This window comes from Lampris incognitus, chromosome 7 (genome assembly GCF_029633865.1).
Source record: "Lampris incognitus isolate fLamInc1 chromosome 7, fLamInc1.hap2, whole genome shotgun sequence".
NCBI lineage: Eukaryota > Metazoa > Chordata > Actinopteri > Lampriformes > Lampridae > Lampris > Lampris incognitus.
The window spans coordinates 18,533,742-18,552,239 of NC_079217.1; the positions used below are offsets into that span (position 1 = coordinate 18,533,742).

An 18,498-nucleotide genomic window follows, 5' to 3' on the forward strand; every position below is an offset into this window, starting at 1 on the left:
ATCCTTCTTTTTCGAACCGAGTACATCATTTGTGAAAGTTTTCAGACTCACCAAGTGAACGAGCCTTGATGGGAAGAATCAATAAGGTTTATGATATGCACTGTGCGATACATGAAATGTTCAAGATAAATAGGTATAGTGCAGTGAAACGCAGCGCAATATCAGAGAGCAATGTCCTGCAGAGCAGATCAGTTAACTTTTACCTAACACGATATCCCTGCATGGCTGACCGAAAGAAAAAAAACAAAGATTGCGAACGCCACAGCAAGTATCACAAACGAAGCACGAGAGAAAATATTGAAAATTTTCTCATGTTATCGTGTTCTCCGTCTTAATAACAACAATTTTGTCTTTGGCAGCACTTAGTTTAGTAGCAACAATACAACCAGTCAGCGTTGTTGCTAGGAGAGAAATAGCACTAATCTTTGCTATTGGCCAGAAAGACCTGCATGCTCATCCAATAACAGCATCATCACACTGTAACGGTGATAGCCGTCCAGACACAATTATTATGGGGGCTGTGTTTGTGGATAAAATGGCCTGAAAGCTGCATTTATTGGAAAGGTCAGGACTGAAATTGATATGTGTGTGTATCTATTAAAAAGGGGGAAGAGTGGAGGTGTGTGTGTGCATGTGCCTGCATGCATGTGTATGTGTGTGTGCGTGCATGCGTCTGTATGTGTGTGTGCACATGGATGCTCTTTTTTTTACACACGTGTGCATGTAGAGACAAGCCCTAACTAAGCAGATAAGGATGAAACCCTGCTAAGTGTGTGGCTTACTGGTAGCTATATGGTAGCGAGATAGATGCCTGTGCTCATTTGCCTGTGGCGTCTACTAAAGGTCAAAACAGCTCTCATTGTCTCAGACAGCCAAATGATAGTGCTATATTATCACAAAGCAAGAGAGGTACCCCACATTTCCTAGGGAAAAGACAACAGGTAGCCGCCCATTATTTACAGATAGGCCTTCCTGATAGCAGGTTGTCTTTAACACAATAAACATGCAGCAACCTCTGCACAAACCTGCACCTGTGTTCAATAGCCCTTTGCCTCGTATAATTAGTTCTGTGCAGATGAACGTACTACCAGGCTCTAGCCCAGTAATATAGTTTGTCAGATGCAGTAATTATGTGTCAGAGGGGGATATCTGTCTTTATGGTTTTCTTGGGTAAAAATACAAACATGTTTGAGATTGGACCCCCAAACTCCTCGTAAAGTGTTTTGAGAATCAGCTAAGACTGTGGCAATATTTTTTTTTCTGGGGGGGGATAGATCACTGCCCTTTGACCTCAAATGTCCAGCAAGGAGTTATTCTGCTGCTTTTTAATCTTTAATAAAAGCCGGGTGGCGTGGTGGTCTAGTCCGTTGCCTACTAACACAGGGCTCGCCAGTTCGAATCCCCGTGTTACCTCCGGCTTGGTCGGGCATCCCTACAGGCATGATTAGCCGTGTCTGTGGGTGGGAAGCCGGATGTGGGTATGTGTCCTGGTCGCTGCACTGGCACCTCCTCTGGTTGGTCAGAGCGCCTGTTTGTGGGGGGGGGGAGACTGGGGGTAATAGGGTGATCCTCCCATGTGCTACGTCCCCCTGGTGAAACTCCTCACTGTCAGGTGAAAAGAAGCAGCTGGCGACTCCACATGTATCAAGGGAGACGTGGTAGTCTGCAGCCCTCCCCAGACTGGCAGATGGGGTGGAGCAGCAACCGGAATGGCTTGGAAGAGTGGGATAATTGGCCAAGTACAGTTGAGGAGAAAAAGGGTGGGTGGGTGGGGGGGGCTTAATCACTACTGGTGAAGTTCTTTGAGCTTATTTATATAACCTGTATTTTGTTATTTCATTCCATTTCTTAATGAGTGAAGAAATTTCCTCCTCACAAAATGTAGAAATAAAGATGAAGAAGTGGATGACTCAAATAACCCCCCCTTCTATTAATATTTAATCTGCAGGTGCATGCCCAGGTAATGGCCCACACCAATCACACTTCAGTAACTTTTGAAGGCCGCACATTTTTTTTCTAAAAGGCAAGATGGCGAGTGCCAAGATCCCCAAGGGAGTGGAAGAAGAGAGAAATAAATGTTTCTTTCAGCCTTTCTCTGTTCTCCTTTCTTATCTGTATATCTGGGAAAGGGCTTGTGTGTTTGAACCCAGCGCATAGCACTGGTCCATCTAATTTCTCTTTAGTGCCAATCTGTACTGTATTGTGTAATACCACTTAGGTGAACAAATGTTTTAATTTCATGCTCAAGTAATCATTATGATAAGATGTGGTTTGTACAACCTGCTCTTTTGCCTAAGTACTCCATCAGATGGCCATCTTTAATCTGCCGTGAAACTATCGTTTTGACACCTCTGTGACGTTTCTTAAGGTCATTGTAAAATCCATGCAGATCGTGTTCGGGATAGGATAGAGTAGATGACATAGAAGAAGGGCGCGACGAAAAGTTCACCGACCGGCTTTTAACAGATAGAAGACAAGAGGCTTATCCTGTCACTGAATGCATCAAAATCAAAAGTTAAGTAGGGTCCCACTATCGCACACATACGCATGAAATTGATACGATTGACTGGAAACAAGAGGTCCATTGCACCAGTTGTCCATAACTGTTATGCATTGCCCCTTATAGATGAAAAGGAGGTCAGCCATGAAAATTAACTATAAAAACGTCCTGGTGGGGGTTTTCAAACCAAGGTGGCTCACAATTACTTTTTTCCCTCAAGAAGAGTGTGATGTTAAAACACATAGTCTTGAGTTTTGTGGAGCTGTCAGCTTGACTTGGCCCTGATCCCCCTCTTCCACCTGCTCCTCATGGTGCACTGGTCATCTCCACCCTGTTGAAACGTTGACTCGACCAATTAGAAACCACCAGGAATCTCTCCACCACCGTTTGACCTATGGAGAGTGATAAGGGGGGCAGTTGTGCGTATGTGTGTATGTGGGAGAGAGACCTGCACTCTGACCCTATTTTTGACCTTTGACTGGGGGCTGTGTTCGAGACCACACGGCCTTTGACCTCAAACCGACACTCCTAGTGCCCCGATGAGATGATGTGAACGCTGAACAAAGGTGTGTGTGTGTGTGTGTGTGTGTTCATGCGTAGGCCTATGTGTTTGTGCGCACACATGCCCGTATAAGCATGGATGTGTCCGGATCCATATGTGTGCATACAGGGAGACTCGAGCGCTGAACATGACAGAGTCTACATGCTCCAGTGATGTGGTTTCCCTGCTGACTTACTCCATGACGATATTGCGACATGATCACCTCATTTTACAAGCTGATGCCTCTCTATGCGGCACTGCTAACTGACAGTGTATCAGCAGACATGCAAATAATCACAGCACTGATATTTTTATCTTGCCTTTTACAAGCTAGGAAAACTGAAGCAATAAAATCAGTTCCTCTCTGTAAATACACCAGTGATCCATAGTTGAGTTAATTTGAGATACTTTATTAATCCCCGTGGGGCAATTCTTTCTCTGCATTTAACCCATCCTAGCTGTGTAGCTAGGGGCAGTGGGCAGCCGCCGTGCAGCAGCGCCTGGGAAGTGCATGTTTAATTTATTTTGCTTGTTTGGTATCAACTTTGAATATCCACAAGCAACCTCATCAACAACAAGCGAAAGGGCGAGCGCGAGCTGAAGTGAGTAGTGGACAGACATGGATCTGGAAGACCGTGAATGAAATTCATCTGTTAATAATTGCTAGAGTGCCAGCCCTGCCCCCTGGTGGCTGTTTCTGAGGAGGGAAAACCAGAGAGCTCGGTTGGCTCAGTGCTGTTGCTGGGAATGTGCCCAGCCAGAGCGGATCCTTGTTCCTCAGCAACCTGAGGCCCATCAGAGGGGCAGGAGGAGTCGAAAAACATTTGGATTTCAGTTTCATCAAATACTTATGCCGAAGGTTCAGTTCAGGTGACGAGAACGGTGTCTGCAAAATGGTATGAGTGTTTACAAAACGGGACAACAAACCATGCGTTGATTGTCATTCTTATCATTTTAAGATTTACATGGTGATCTTTGCGTGAATCCAGTCAGCTGCTTTTGTGTCCCCCGTATCCCCTGGCCCCAGCCCGCTCCTCACTTGACTTACATATACATGCATGCTCGCATGCACACACACACACACACACACACACACACACACTGGCTTCAACACACAATCTTTCTCCTTATTCATTACCTACACCCTGGTCCCTTCAGAGGTGTCCTGTTTTGCAGCTGTTTCCGCCTAGCAATCTGCCAGCACACTAGATCTCACTGTGTATCCCCCCGGTCAGTTGATAAGGAGCCCAGTGGCAAAAGCTCTGATTCGCTTCCATGTTCACAGCCTCACAGAACAACTGCCTCCCCTGGAGAGATGGGGGGGGGGTAGCAATGGATGGAGGTAAGGTCGGGGAGTACACAGGACATGACAGGCATGACAGTACAGCATCAGAGAGCCACCAGGGAACAAGACGTCTGCGTGCTGAAACACATACAGAGCAATGGTGCCTGCAGTGCTCTTTGGTTAGAGCATTGCAGGCTACATTAAAAAGGAAATTAAATTAATTTAGCATGAACTCCATTTGTTGTAAACCACTCTAAGATTACTGTTGTATGCATTAATAAAAAAATAATCCATGCATATATACAGTAGAGCAAAGCTGATCTTCATGCAGCATCACTATAGCTGTAAAGATGCAAGTAGTGAGCCCAGAGTTCAGATCCACAATGTTATTTCTTTCAATTTAATGCCATCATGAACTTTTTTTTTTTTTTTTGCGATATAAAAAAGTCTAGATACCAGTAAGGTCTGTCTTTGTTGGAATTGTATGGACATTGTTTTATATTTCTTAATAGATTTAGATGATCACATAACATAAAAAGGTGTTCTGTCACAACCATCATTATGTTGCAATGTTTCTTCAATATACTCTTCCCAAGTTTCACCTCTTTATCATGTAGATAGATAGATAGACACAGACAGACAAAATATGTAGATAGATGGATAGGTAGATAGCTAGATAGATAGAGACAGACAAGATAGATAGATAGATACAGACAGATATAGATAGATGGAGAATTAACAATAAGTAAGGTAACTCTAACCCCAACACTCCCTGTGGGCCTGATCCCTTAAGAATCAAATTTATGCAGCTAAAAGTGTATGAACATCAGGGATAGAGTTCTGCCTGTCATTTAGTTTCAAGACAGAGGACATTTCCAGTGTTCTCTCCTCGAGTGGTTAAACACACAGACCCCCTAGTGGCTCTAAATGGTCCATCAAAGTGCAACAGCTCCATGCATTTTGATTGAACGATTGAAAAGAACAACGTTTTAAACTAGGTTAGAGCCACTTTTGAACTCTTAACTCTGAATAACACACACACACACACAGTATCTCCCAGTGCTCTGTCTGTCCGTGAGTGCCTCTGGTCCTGCTAGTTGACAACCAACAGGACTTCGTAAGCTGGCTTGACATGGAGAGCAGAGCAGACTGGAGGTTGATTATACTCTTCATAACAACAGTAACACTGCAAGTTCTCACAGCAGACCAAAGCCATTTCATAGCAGCCAGTCAGATGTTGCTTTTTTTTCCGGGTGAGCCACTCGCAAATGAGCTACTTTGAAAAATTTGTCAACACATTGTTTTTTGTTCTGCATCCACTGTAAAATGAAGGGAATGCTTTCGAGTTAAGATGAACAAATAAAACAAAAGTTTTCCAGTTTTTCAGATAACCGCTGACCTCTGTCTCTGATTTTCCAATAAAAATATTTTACCTTTTTATCCTAATATTTTTACAGATGAGTTTCAGTGAGCATTATACATGTAGGTGCATATGGAAAATGATTAAAAGAAAATGGACCAATAAAAACAAGTCCAACAAAAAAAATTCTATCCAGTCAGAATATTAAAATATCCAGTATAATTGTTTTCTATAGTTCGAGGCACAGATAGACCAGGTTCTGTCTGGAAACACTTGCTGACCGCTGACCCAGTTGGCCTCTGCAACTTATTAGATGTCACCCAGTCACAATCACCAATGCCTATCTATTAGCATGCTAGCATTAGCAAATCAGTTTTACTAGCAGTAAGTGGAGAGATTTTTGTTAACTACCTTTTGACAACTACAATGCAGAGTCAGGATATTCGGGGACTCTTTTGGTTCACTCTTTTATACTCCAGTGTAAGGCCACATGTCATTCGCATGTGCTTTAGAAACCATGCAAACAAGGGGAAGCACTGAGTGGCACGGTGGCTAGTACTGTTGCCTCAGCAAGAAGGTCCTGGGTTTGAACCCCAGGCCGTCCCAGGTCCTTTCTGTGTGGAGTTTGCATGTTCTCCCCGTGTCTGTGTGGGTTTCCTCCGGATGCTCCGGTGTCCTCCCACCATCAAAAAGACATGCATATTAGGATTAATACTCCTGTCTGTGCCCCTGAGCAAGGCAATGGAAAGAAGAACTGGAGTTGGTCCCCGGGTGCTGCAGCTGCCCACTGCTCCTATATAATAGGATGGGTTAAATGCAGAGAACAATTTTCACTGTATCTGAACAACTGTGCAATGACAAAAATAAAGTGGCTTTTTTCATTTCTTCATTAAGATTAAGAATTATTTGAAGGCCTTTAAGAGAATAATTGCATGTTCAGACGATTGTTGTTCCATGAGTTGAAAGAGGGGAGTTTTTAATGAACTGGAAACACCTATCGTTCTGAAGGGGGGGGGGGGACCCATAAATATGACCTGTCTTCAATCAAAAATTCATAAATGAGGAGGATAGGCAGCTCCATTTGTACAGCCTATTATTAGTAGAAACTTAACCACGGTAATCATATAGGGGAGAGTATGCGACTGACCTTTAACATGTGTTATGCAAACAAGGTAAGTCAGTTGCTAATTCGTGTGCCTGATACCAAGTCTGCACAGTTTCAAAGAATAATGAGCATAGCTGACCTTTGGGTGACCAAGTGCTGTGAGAAATGCAGAAATGTATAGACGAATCCTATTCCCTGCAAGCTGAGCTAGAGCCTTGGAGGACGTGAACAATGAACTTTAAAATGGATGGAAAGACTTCAGTCAACAGGGACGAACAGAAATCTATCAATCCCAGAAAGTTGAATCGGTTCATCTGGACGCGTTTATTGAGAGAAACGTTTCGTCACTCATCTCAGTGACCTCTTCAGTCTAAATTGACTGCAGATATCCCCACCCTTATAAACAATACGGTGACATAATGACCGAACCAATGCCGCTGTATTGTTTATAAGGGTGGGGATACCTGCAGTCAGTTGAGACTGAAGAGGTCACTGAGATGAGTGACGAAACATTTCTCTCTCAATAAACACTGTGTCCGGATGCACTGGTTCAACTTTCTGGGATTTCCCTACCTGGATTATTGAGCATGCATAAAGACACGAGTCTGTCAAGTATGATGAGGACATGTTGAGAGTGTCCATGCTTTGTTGGTTTCTAAATTGTAAAATCTGAACAGAAAAGGATTCTGAATTCTACATGGCCAACAGAAATCAGCGTTCCAAGTTCCACTGGGTCACAGTCCACTTCCACCACTCAGCAGAAGCCTATGTAAGAATAATGTAAAAAAAAGCCCTTTTTGGGCAAGAGAAAATATATAGGTCTCCTAGGAATAAAGTTGGTTTTACACTATATCATGGTGCTAAGTGTTACGTATAATAATTCAAAGGAAAACTTTTAAGTTTGCTAATCATTTTTCCTCAGAGACTGTTTTCTCACTTCATTGCCGGCTACCTGGCTGGATAACACTCTGTCAACAACACCTAGTGTTGAATATTGGTAGTCTTGCCCTTTTTTGTTTCCAAACATGTGGCGTTTTTGGGAGAGATACTTTCATTAGAAATGCGTAGGCGAGCGTTGATTTGGCCATGTAGATACTTTTTTCCATATTTAAATATATTTGTCTCATATTTGGGTTCTATGTTGCCTAATGGAAATGGTGCTGCCAACTGTGTGGGAGCTAGCAGTTTAAAACAGTTTGCTAAAACTGCATTTTTAATCATGTCTATAAGTAATCAGTGACATTTATCAAAACAAAGTGCCGTAGCAACAAAAAACAAAAAAAGTATTAAATGTAACTGAACTATTCTGACACAGAATTGCCTTCTATCCTGTGGTACAACATATTCAAGTAGAACCTGTACAGGGGATATGCAGCTATCTATATACAGCTATCTATATATTCTTTAAATAGCAAGACTTTGAGCAGTCTGCCATAGACTTCTGCAGGAAACATCAGAAATGTGTCTTGGAAATACTCTCCGACCCAAAAACATACAGGAGAGCAGATCCTTTGTTATATGTATTATACTAGAAAAAAGAAATTCTAACTTTGTATACATGACACGTTGTTCCATGACCTGTTAAGTTTACTATGTCATTTTTTTCAGCCTTTTTCCTCATGTCCCAAATCAAAATATACAGCAACATTGAGTTTTAAGGACAAAAGAAGGCCTTTTTGTGAACAGCAGGCAGACTTACATACATGCTTTGCAGATGCATATAGGATAGAAAACATTGTCGGTTGGCTCCTCAGAATCATCTTCACACATGGATATGACCCAAGCTCTGCTCTCCTGAATGACACCCATCTGTCTTTCACCGAAGCTTTAAGATCAGACCCTAAATTGGAGTGGTCTGTCCTCCTCTAATTTGTCTGATGAATCCAGATCCTGATCAGTTCTAAGTGCTGTATAATCAATTCTATTCTGTGATGAAGGGGGATGACTTTAAATACTTGGGGTCAACTGTCCAAAGTAACGGGGAGTGCAGAAGAGAGGTGAAGAAGAGAGTGCAGGCAGGGTGGAGAAGAGTGTCATGAGTGATTTGTGACAGAAGGGTACCAGCAAGAGTTAAAGGGAAGGTTTACAAGATTGGTTGTGAGACCAGCTATGTTGTATGGTTTGGAGACAGTGGTACTGACGAAAAGACAGGAGGCGGAGCTGGAGGTGGCAGAGTTGAAGATGCTAAGATTTTCATTGGGAGTGACGAAGAAGGACAGGATTAGGGATGTTTATATTAGAGAGACAGCTCAGGTTGGACGCTTTGGAGACAAGGCAAGATTGGAATGGCTTAGACATGTGCGGAGCAGAGATGCTGGCTATATTGGGAGAAGGATGGTGAATATGGAGCTGCCAGGGAAGAGGAAAAGAGGAAGACCAAAGAGGAGGTTTATGGATGTGGTGAGAGAGGACATGCAGATGGCTGGTGTGACAGAGGAATATGCAGAGGACAGGATGAGATGGAAACAGATGGTCTGCTGTGGCGACCCCTAACGGGAGCAGCCGAAAGTAGTAGTGGTAGTATGAGTAATTCTATAATTTAAGTGTAGTTTCTACAGTCAGATGAGAGGGCCTCAACTGATCCCTATGACAGAGGACTATTCCTGCACTGACTCCCCAACTAAGTATACAAAGTCTATCCATTCTTCAGTCCCTTCAACCCAGGCAGTCGCATTAATTACATTTAGGCCTAAACTGATCCAAGGGTGTTAATCTACGGAGCAAACAAATGTCTGAATACTGAAATGACAGAAGCATTAAAAGGGAAATAGCAATGTAGTTGTCCCCCCCCCCCCCATCCAAGTGTTTTTTTGCACCCAGTTGTCATTATAAGAGTTACAACGCGGATCACTAAATTGCACCGACAACCTCGGTACCACTGCTGAGGCCAGTCCATGTTTGACTGCAGAGGGAATCTTGCTGACTAACAGCTACAATACGCACACCAACCTATGAAGAACTGTGAAAGCAAGACAGGACAGCATATTTTCAGCAAGTTTATTTCAGTATAAGTGGTTTTCAAAACACCTCACACTGTATCTCCGAACATCTCCTGTCCTTGCAACCTCCAACATAAGCAAGCAAGATATCAACATCTTAAAATATGGCCGTGTTCAACATCATTATTATTAATGTGCAAAAGAATATTCTGAAGCATCAAATTTTACAACAAAATAAGGAAAGTTGACATTTGGACAACTGGGGTTTTAAAACAGTCACAAGAACCAATATTAACGCTTTGTACATGGGTGAAACTTGACCGAAAGGAGGCGGAGAGCTTGTCCTAAATACTGTATGTGCCTGTTGTAACAGCTAAAGCATAAAATGGTAGTAACTCAACAACCTAGCAACTACTCCAGCCTATTAATATTCCTCATTGTACCTTCATCTTCCTCTACAGTGTCTTCTGTGTATGGGTCGAGTGTGTGTGTGTGTGTGACTATGCGTACGCATGCGTGTGTGCACTCGTGTTATATATCATACATACATACAGTACATACAAACCCAATGTGTTCTAATAAGGCAATATGTGGCAAAAGAAAACCAAAGAAAAGATCAGGACGGAAGTTTGCAGCGTGCATCTGCATCAATGCCACTGGCTGTCTCTGCAGCACAGTTTTAAGGCCTTGGAAAACAGAACAAGGAGGGTTAACAAAACGCTTTACAGGGAAACTGCCGGATGAACAGGATGAAGACTTGCGTTAGAAGAACCTCAAGAATGAGACGCGAAACAAAAGCTGGGGCAGAGAGAGGCTTGAGAAAACCCAAAATGTCAGCACAAGAAAAACATTAATGAGCTAAGGGAAAAGTGGACAAGAGCTGTGATGATGAAAGAACTGCGCTCCTGGATACAAGACCTTAAGTACTTCCTGACAGAATGGAACTGGTTCCTTCTGTCGCTCTCGGTTAGAAAAACGGGGCTTTGAAGGTGGTATCAGCTTAGATCTGCCTTCAGAAGCCGGTCCACCCACATTAAAGACGGCTGTGTGCAACAGACTGTCCAAGATGGAAAGGCTGCTTTGCAAAGTTAGCGTCGCATGATGGACTCTGTGAGCATGCACTAAAAGGGACAAATTAAGGGGACGATAGTACCAGTATCATGACCAATGTTCAGAACGTCTCAAGCAATGTTTCAAACCACAGATATAAAATACATTCATGAATAAATCTTTAAAAATGAAAAAAAAAAGTCAGTGAAAATCAGACAACTCGTGGATTCAAATGGCTACACTGTAAGACAAGACAGAACATCTCAGTCGACGAACTACATAAATGGAGTGATGGGGGAGCAGAAAAAAAGACTTATCTTTCCAAAAATGCAGGTTTTCACATTTACCAGTGTGCAACAGGCAGCTGCTTTAAACACTGTGAGAAATAAAACCGTCACACATTATTACTCTCTTCTTCCTATCAACTTGTAGCTTTAATAGGCGTAGTAAGGATCTCGCCTCGCTAGGAGCTGATAAAAGGTTCTGTTTCCACACCAAAACTCCAATAATTTCAACTACTCACAGTGAGCCTGCAAGCCATTTTACACCCAAAGCTGATCCAGCACATCAGAAGAGGTTGTATACCTTATCCAACAGTACATTGAGAGTGTGGTCTAAGCAATGGTGGTGGTGCTACTGCACTAGTGTCCTGTCCCACACAGTTCCCTGAGAACCTCAGACACACTTCCTCAAGAACTTGAATTATGGCAGAACGCTGGGGACAAAAGTCACCTGTGGACCTGAATGATTAAAAAAAAAATCACTTTACAACAGAATGATTTGGTGCAGCATTAAAAGTAGAGGACAAAATAAAATCCAATATTTACATACACTTCAGGCATTCTCAGCAATGCGGTAAAAGGGATACCAGGGATTTGCTTAGTCAGTTTGAAAGCGCCTACACCTACAAACATTTTTGTGCTGGTGGTAAAAAAAGAAAAAAAGAAAAAAATTAAACTAAAAAATATCAACGATGGCACTGATCAATCCAATTCCTAATCAGTAATTACTTACTGTGAACATTGATGGCTTTGTCAATTTGTTTATCAGCTTGTTTGCAACTAATCAACTGTTTCCAATGTAGAGATCTATTGAACGACAATGACAAATTCAGATGCCATTACTGGCACCATAAACAATGTTACATGGCTGAACTCTTCCAAATACACTATACACCAATGTTACTTATACCATTATAGTATGGTGCAGTATGTACTACACACACACACGCACACAAGCACATATATATATATATATATATATATATATATGCAACATTAGTTGGCCCATTATTTTCAAATGTACATACTGTGTTCAGTGCATCTCTATGAGTGTGTACTTTTTAAGTGTGTAAGTGTGTATTTAGGTATGTGTATGTGTACATGGGTGTTTTTTTTCCTTTTATCGCATTTTATGTTATCAGTCTGGATTCTTATTTTGGCTTTAAGCAATGAACCACTCCTATGGACAGTGAGTTTGTATTACAAATAGGGTCTCTTATTCCCTGGCACGCTCAACAAAACTCACATCCTTCACAGTTTGCTTCAGTGTCCACCTGGTCCTCCCAGTCCTTTTCAACCCCATATATTATATGTAATATATATATAGATATATATATATAACATTATAAAAAAATAACTTATTGCGCATCCAAAAAAAGTGCATCGTACATCTGAAAAATATCTCTCTCGATTCTCCCCCCCCCCCCCTCTTCTTTGTGACCACCTGGCTTCCTTTTTATGGTATTCAGATAATGGCCAAGGAACCACCTTCTCTTTCTTTCTTCACCGTACTATCTGCGGCATTAGTAGCAGGGAGCAGGGATGGGATGGGTGTGGGGGGTGGTGCGAGGGGATGGAGGCAGGTGTTGCTACGCGATCACCATGGGAACATCATCTGAGAAGCCGCTGATCATGGGCGCATCTTCGTCATCGTCACCTTGAGAGGGGAGAAGAAAGACATTTAGAAAAGTCTGTTGACTCATTCTGATCAAGTTTAATCAGACTGTACACAGATGTGGCGAAAAGAAAACGAAACAACACCTAGTCCTAAATTAGTGCAGGTTTGGTGGCCACATGCTAGTGTAACTGTGTACGACTACGGATGTGTAGATTTGCTAGCCCTTGGCTAACAGGTTGGACCCTTTAGTTGACTGGTTAGCGTAGCTGCCCGTGGTGCGGGGAACCCAGGTTCAATTCCCACCTGCTCCCTAAATTCCCACTACATTTGGTGCCTCAAAGCTGGGTTCCCCGCACCACAGACGACCGCGCTTACCAGTCAACTAAAGGGTCCGACCCATTAGCCAAGGGCTAGCAAGTCTACACATCTGTTGTCATACACTGTTACACTACCCCCCTCCTTTGGGAAGTGCGTCCCTGTGCTTCTGCATACCAGCTCCCCCTCACGCCTCTGAGCGCATATGCATCCCACCGCTGCCACCAAATGTAGTGGGAATTCAGGGGGCAGGCAGGAATCGAACCTGGGTTCCCCACACCATGGGCGATTGCGCTAACCAGTCAACTAAATGGTCGGACCCGTTAGCCAAGGGCTGGCGAGTCTACATATCCGTGGTTATACACTGTTACACTAGTGTAAATGCAGACTCAAAATCATTCTTATCATGCATCCGAGTTTGAGTTAAATTCTATTCACCAGCAACAAACGTAATTTGTCCCACAACCTATTTCCTAGATGGAAGAGACAAAGAATACCATGATGGTAATGCACCCAACAGCAAGGTAAGAGAAGTCATTAAACCGGTCTAGTATGTGATCAAGGGATGCACAATCTATCGAGTATTAGATGCCTCCTGAAACAACACCTTAATCTACATTTGACACTGATATTTCACAGACAGATGTCCCGGTTATAAAGCTAATAGGGATTCCCACCAGCGGTGTCTTCATGAACAACAGCACATCACATATGTGCAATTTGGTCTGCGTATTCAGCATTTGTCAGGAGGTAGACTGCACTGAATAACACAATGCACAAACATCCACTCAATGGCTTCCCTATATAGGTGTCTCTTAGAGGTTGCAGGGAGACGACCCTGCACGATAATTACCAAGACCGGTAACCTGGACATAGTGTCTGTTCTGACTGTTGCTTACAGCAGCAGAACGAAGAAATGATGTCCCGATAATAAATAAAACTCCGCATTTATGTGGGCTGCTGTGACAGGTGAATGCTGAACCAAGCATCTGACTTGTTTTTAATTTGGTGTTGAAAAAATTATACACTGGGTTTGTGCACCTCTCTGGTAACAGGTTTTAAAGTCTGATGTATGTAAATTACTTAAAAAATACATTTTACTCTCCAGCTGTGTTTCTGTCTCTAGTTTCATAAAACACGTCACAATGACCAATTCTCGTGACGGTTTAGAGGATAGATCCATCCAACAGACAAAACATCAGTGAAAGGAAAACAAGAAGACACGGCGCTTAAAATCTGGGAAAATGTCTCACCAAGCTCATCCCCAGAAGAGAAAATGGCAGAGCCCAGGCGGGAGTTGTAGTGGGAGTTGGCAAAGGCTGTGAAGTTGTTCTGCAGGCGTCTGTGCCGGAGGTAGAGGGCCACCACGCCCCCACACATACCAAGCAGTAGCAGGAAGAGGACAGGGACAACCACTGCTGCCATGTCCCCTGACTGGCTCTCACTGCGTGACGCATCAATGGAACCTAGATGTGATGGCGGGGGAAGAATAAGCAGACCAGGACCAAGATCAGTAAGATCTGATGGTAGGAATTGCTGAACTAATGAAGTTAAGCAGGTTTCCCACCTCTTCCTTATCTATTCTAAATGTTTGCTATAAAAAGAAAGTAATATAGGCAATTATATAAAGGTATTGTGAGGGTGTACACTGTCACTTTATCAGCCTCTCATACTTGAGCATGTCATCCGAGGTTACTCCTCTTTTACTGTCTTCAGCTCTACTGCAATGATACTGCTGAGACATTTGAGCAGTATTAAGCCCCTTTGTGTAATCTAAAAACCTTACCTGGGTTCAATGTAGAACACTAGAGCAGCATTGTCCTCTAGAGGTCATATCATATGAAACAATTTAGCTAACCCTTCTTTTTTTAAATTATTTTCCCCCTCCCCCCAACTGTATCTGGCCAATTACCCCACTGTTCCGAGCTGTCCTGGTTGCTGCTCCACCCCCTCTGCTGATCCGGGGAGGGCTGCAGACTACCACGTCTCCTCCGATACATGTGGAGTCGCCAGCCGCTTCTTTTCACCTGACAGTGAGGAGTTTCGCCAGGGGGACGCAGCCCGTGGGAGGATCACGCTATTCCCCCCAGTCCCCCCCCCCCGAACAGGCGCCCCGACTGACCAGAGGAGGCGCTAGTGCAGCGACCAGGACACATACCCACATCCGGCTTCCCATCCGCAGACACGGCCAATTGTGTCTGTAGGGACGCCCGACCAAGCCGGAGGTAACACTGGGATTCAAACCGGCGATCCCCATGTTGGTAGGCAATGGAATAAGACCGCTACGCTACCCAGACGCCCTCAGCTAACCCTTCTAAATGTATTCACTATCACATGAGTGCATTGGAATAATGTCCTACAGTTCTTGGTCTGTATGTATGGCCCAGTACCTGTTCCCAGCTGGTCATAGAGCAGCAGGGCAGGCTCCCCACACAGCTGGCCACTTAGCAAGCAGCGAGCCTGGACAGAGAACGTGTAATTATGGCCTGCCAACAGGCTGCTGATGCGGAAATAGGTCTCTGTGGTGTTGCCAAGGTAGGACGACCGGTTGGTCACACTGTCGTGCACATGCACCTCATAGCCCTGGAAAGATCAAAACATCAGCGCACAACTAGTTTATATTGTATGAGCGCATGGAGCGCAAAATATACAATATCATAAAAATGGTGCAGCCTCTGGACACAGCAGAAGATTATTTTTGAGATATTGCTGTCAGGATCCAAAAAGCAAAGACGCTTCCACAACTTGTCAGTACATCATTTTAGCGATTGGAGGTTAGTCGCTTGTGCCTCACCCTGCTTTCATCAAAGCCTTTCTCTCTGACAGCAAGGCTCTTCCAGAAGAGGAACACATGGTCTTTTTCTGTCAAAATCTTCAGAGCCTCAGGTGCAGGCAGGGGAACTGGCACAGAAAGACAAGAAGACCATTTCTTTAGGCACGTTTATAATTCTTCAGAGGGAAGCCTAATTAGCAGTTATCTAAGAGTGCAGTGGGCCAGTGAAGAGTTGCTCTGTGTGAGCATGCCTGCGGGAACTTGCAGCTTCTGAGAATTTAAGTCTGGGCATGCTTGTTTGTCTTCGATCTTGTGCCTGATACCTGTGCTGAGTGTGAAGCTGGCTTCCTTGCTCATGTTGCGCAGGCGGACAGAGATGCTGTACCGTCCTCCGGCCTCCAGGCCTTTTAGCAGGTACTCCACTGTGTTGTTCTTGGTGGTCAGCTTGTAGTCACGCTCCGTCTTACGTATAACGTCCCGCACATGGATCACATATGTCTAGGGACACACAATCAGGCAGACACACACACAGATATGCCAACAAATTAAACATGTTATTCATGCCACATGTTTCAAAATTGACATTCTTGTGAACTATGTTTTATTTATCGACAGATATCACAACATGGTGACTAGATAGCAGTGTACCAGAGGGGAGGTAGGAGCATCATATGGGGGCTGCCATTTCAACACAGCCTGGTTCTTCTCTACGTGCACGCGGTGCAGGTTCCTGGGCGGCAGCCTCTCATTGGGGATCATCTTAACCACAGTATAGTCAGAAGGAGGACCCAGATAGGGAGAGATGGCGCGCACCTGATGACATAACCACACTGAGATTAGGCTCTGATATATGTTTTGACCTTCTTTATTTACCTGGCTTAGGGCCAATTCATCGTGTGACTGTAAACGGAAGGCTTCAGGAGTCAGGGAACAACCCGGTGCTTTTTCTTTGGTTTGTTTTAAGACTTGATTAGATTTTCTAGAAGGTGGTAGTCTCTAAAAGGATAGGAGGAAGCAAATGGAAGGAAGAGAGGACTGACCAAGAAGAGGTACTGCTCATCACTGTTCACTATGACTGTCATGCTGAGACTGCTGGTGTTGACACTGCAAGGGTTGCGGTACAGGTCCAAGAATGAGGTCGCATAATATATGCCATACCCCTGCAAACACACCCACATCAAGACACATTAAAAAGAAAAGGCTTTCCACAAGTTTTTCTTAAGCCACCTACATTACCTGTTATATGTCGAAACTTTACCTAATTTCATGTGGCACAGGAATGGCTGAAAAAGCAAAAGCCGATCTTTACCAGTGTAGATGTAAATCCTTGCCCATCTGGTGTGTCGTGTACCTGTGCAGGAGGCCCAGTGGTTGTCCAGCTGCAGTCTACAGCAGTCTGGTTGATGGCACGGGCTTTGAGGACAGGGTGGTCTGGCTGGGTGCCTGTGGTCTGCTGGCGAGAAAGGGCTGTGGGGCTGTCTCCTACGCTTGTATGAGCCCATACTGCCACCTCATAGACCGTTCCAGAAGTCAGGTTAGAAGCTGGAAGGATAGGCACATGTAGAACATCTGTAATGGGTACGTACTGTATAAAGTGGCTTCAGAAAATATTCACCCCCGTTGATTATTTCTTATTTTGCTGTGTTACAAAGTGAAATTTAGATATATTTAAATAAGACTTTTAAAAAAAATGATTTTGATATACTTTATTGATCCCTGTGGGAAAATTCTTCTCTGCATTTAACCCATCCTAGTTGTGCAGCTAGGAGCAGTGGGCAGCCGCCGTGCAGCACCCGGGGACCAACTCCAGTTTGTCTTGCCATGCCTCGGTCAGGGGCACAGACGGGAGTATTAACCCTAACATACATGTCTTTTTGATGGTGGGGGAAACCGGAGGAAACCCGCCGCAGACACGAGGAGAACATGCAAACTCCACACAGAGGATGACCTGGGATGACTTCGAACCCAGGACCTTCTTGCTGTGAGGCGACAGTACTAACTACTGGGCCACTGTGCTGCCCAAACTTTTTCCTACTCTTTTTAATACTCTATTGTGTCAAAATGAAGTGAGGTGTTTACATTTATTCAGATAAACCTGAAAATTGGTAAGTAATCCCCCCTTCTGTACTAACAGCGTAAACTGAGCAAGGTGTATTCAACTGTCTTGAGAAATCCCACTAAATGCATTATCAAGGACCAAATAAGTTCATTTCAAATCCACCTGCGTTCAACTGCATAACCAATATCACCGACTTGTAAACAGTAGATCAAATCAGTCCTGCTGTCATGAAGATCAAGGCAAACTCAGGAAAAAAAAAACTATTTACAAAGTGCTGATTATTATTATTACTGCGTATTAGTTAGGTATTGACTCTGTGAGGATGCATGTGAAATAGTAGCCTTTAATTTTTGTATGAAAAATATTCTTGAATAAAAATATTTCTACTCCATAAATATATTGACCTTATTATGTTATTGAAGGAAGATTGAAGGAAGAAAAAAAGCATTTCAGTATATTCAAATGTGGAGGCGTGGGTGTCCGGGTAGCATAGCAGTCTATTCTGTTGCCTACCAACACAGGGATCGCTGGTTCAAATCCCTGTGTTACCTCCGGCTTGGTCGGGCGTCCCTACAGACACAATTGGCCGTGTGTGTGGTTTGGGAAGCCAGATGTGGGCATGTGTGCTGGTCGCTGCACTAGTGCCTCCTCTGGTCAGTCGGGGCGCCTGTT

General features: G+C 43.7%; 1 protein-coding gene across 1 annotated transcript in view; it reads right to left on the reverse strand.

Moving 5' to 3' along the window:
* Positions 1-12,542: 12,542 nt before the first annotated feature.
* The window catches only part of sorl1 (sortilin-related receptor, L(DLR class) A repeats containing), a 100,686-nt gene continuing 94,730 nt past the window's right edge, over positions 12,543-18,498 (reverse strand). Inside the window, exons 41-48 of the mRNA XM_056283232.1 lie at positions 17,119-17,309; positions 16,808-16,927; positions 16,416-16,580; positions 16,091-16,265; positions 15,789-15,895; positions 15,385-15,577; positions 14,248-14,460; positions 12,543-12,718 (exon numbers count right to left, since the gene is read on the reverse strand). Of these exons, the coding sequence (XP_056139207.1) occupies positions 12,651-12,718; positions 14,248-14,460; positions 15,385-15,577; positions 15,789-15,895; positions 16,091-16,265; positions 16,416-16,580; positions 16,808-16,927; positions 17,119-17,309 (1,232 nt within the window). The 3' untranslated portion in view covers positions 12,543-12,650. The remainder of the gene's footprint in view (positions 12,719-14,247; positions 14,461-15,384; positions 15,578-15,788; positions 15,896-16,090; positions 16,266-16,415; positions 16,581-16,807; positions 16,928-17,118; positions 17,310-18,498) is intronic.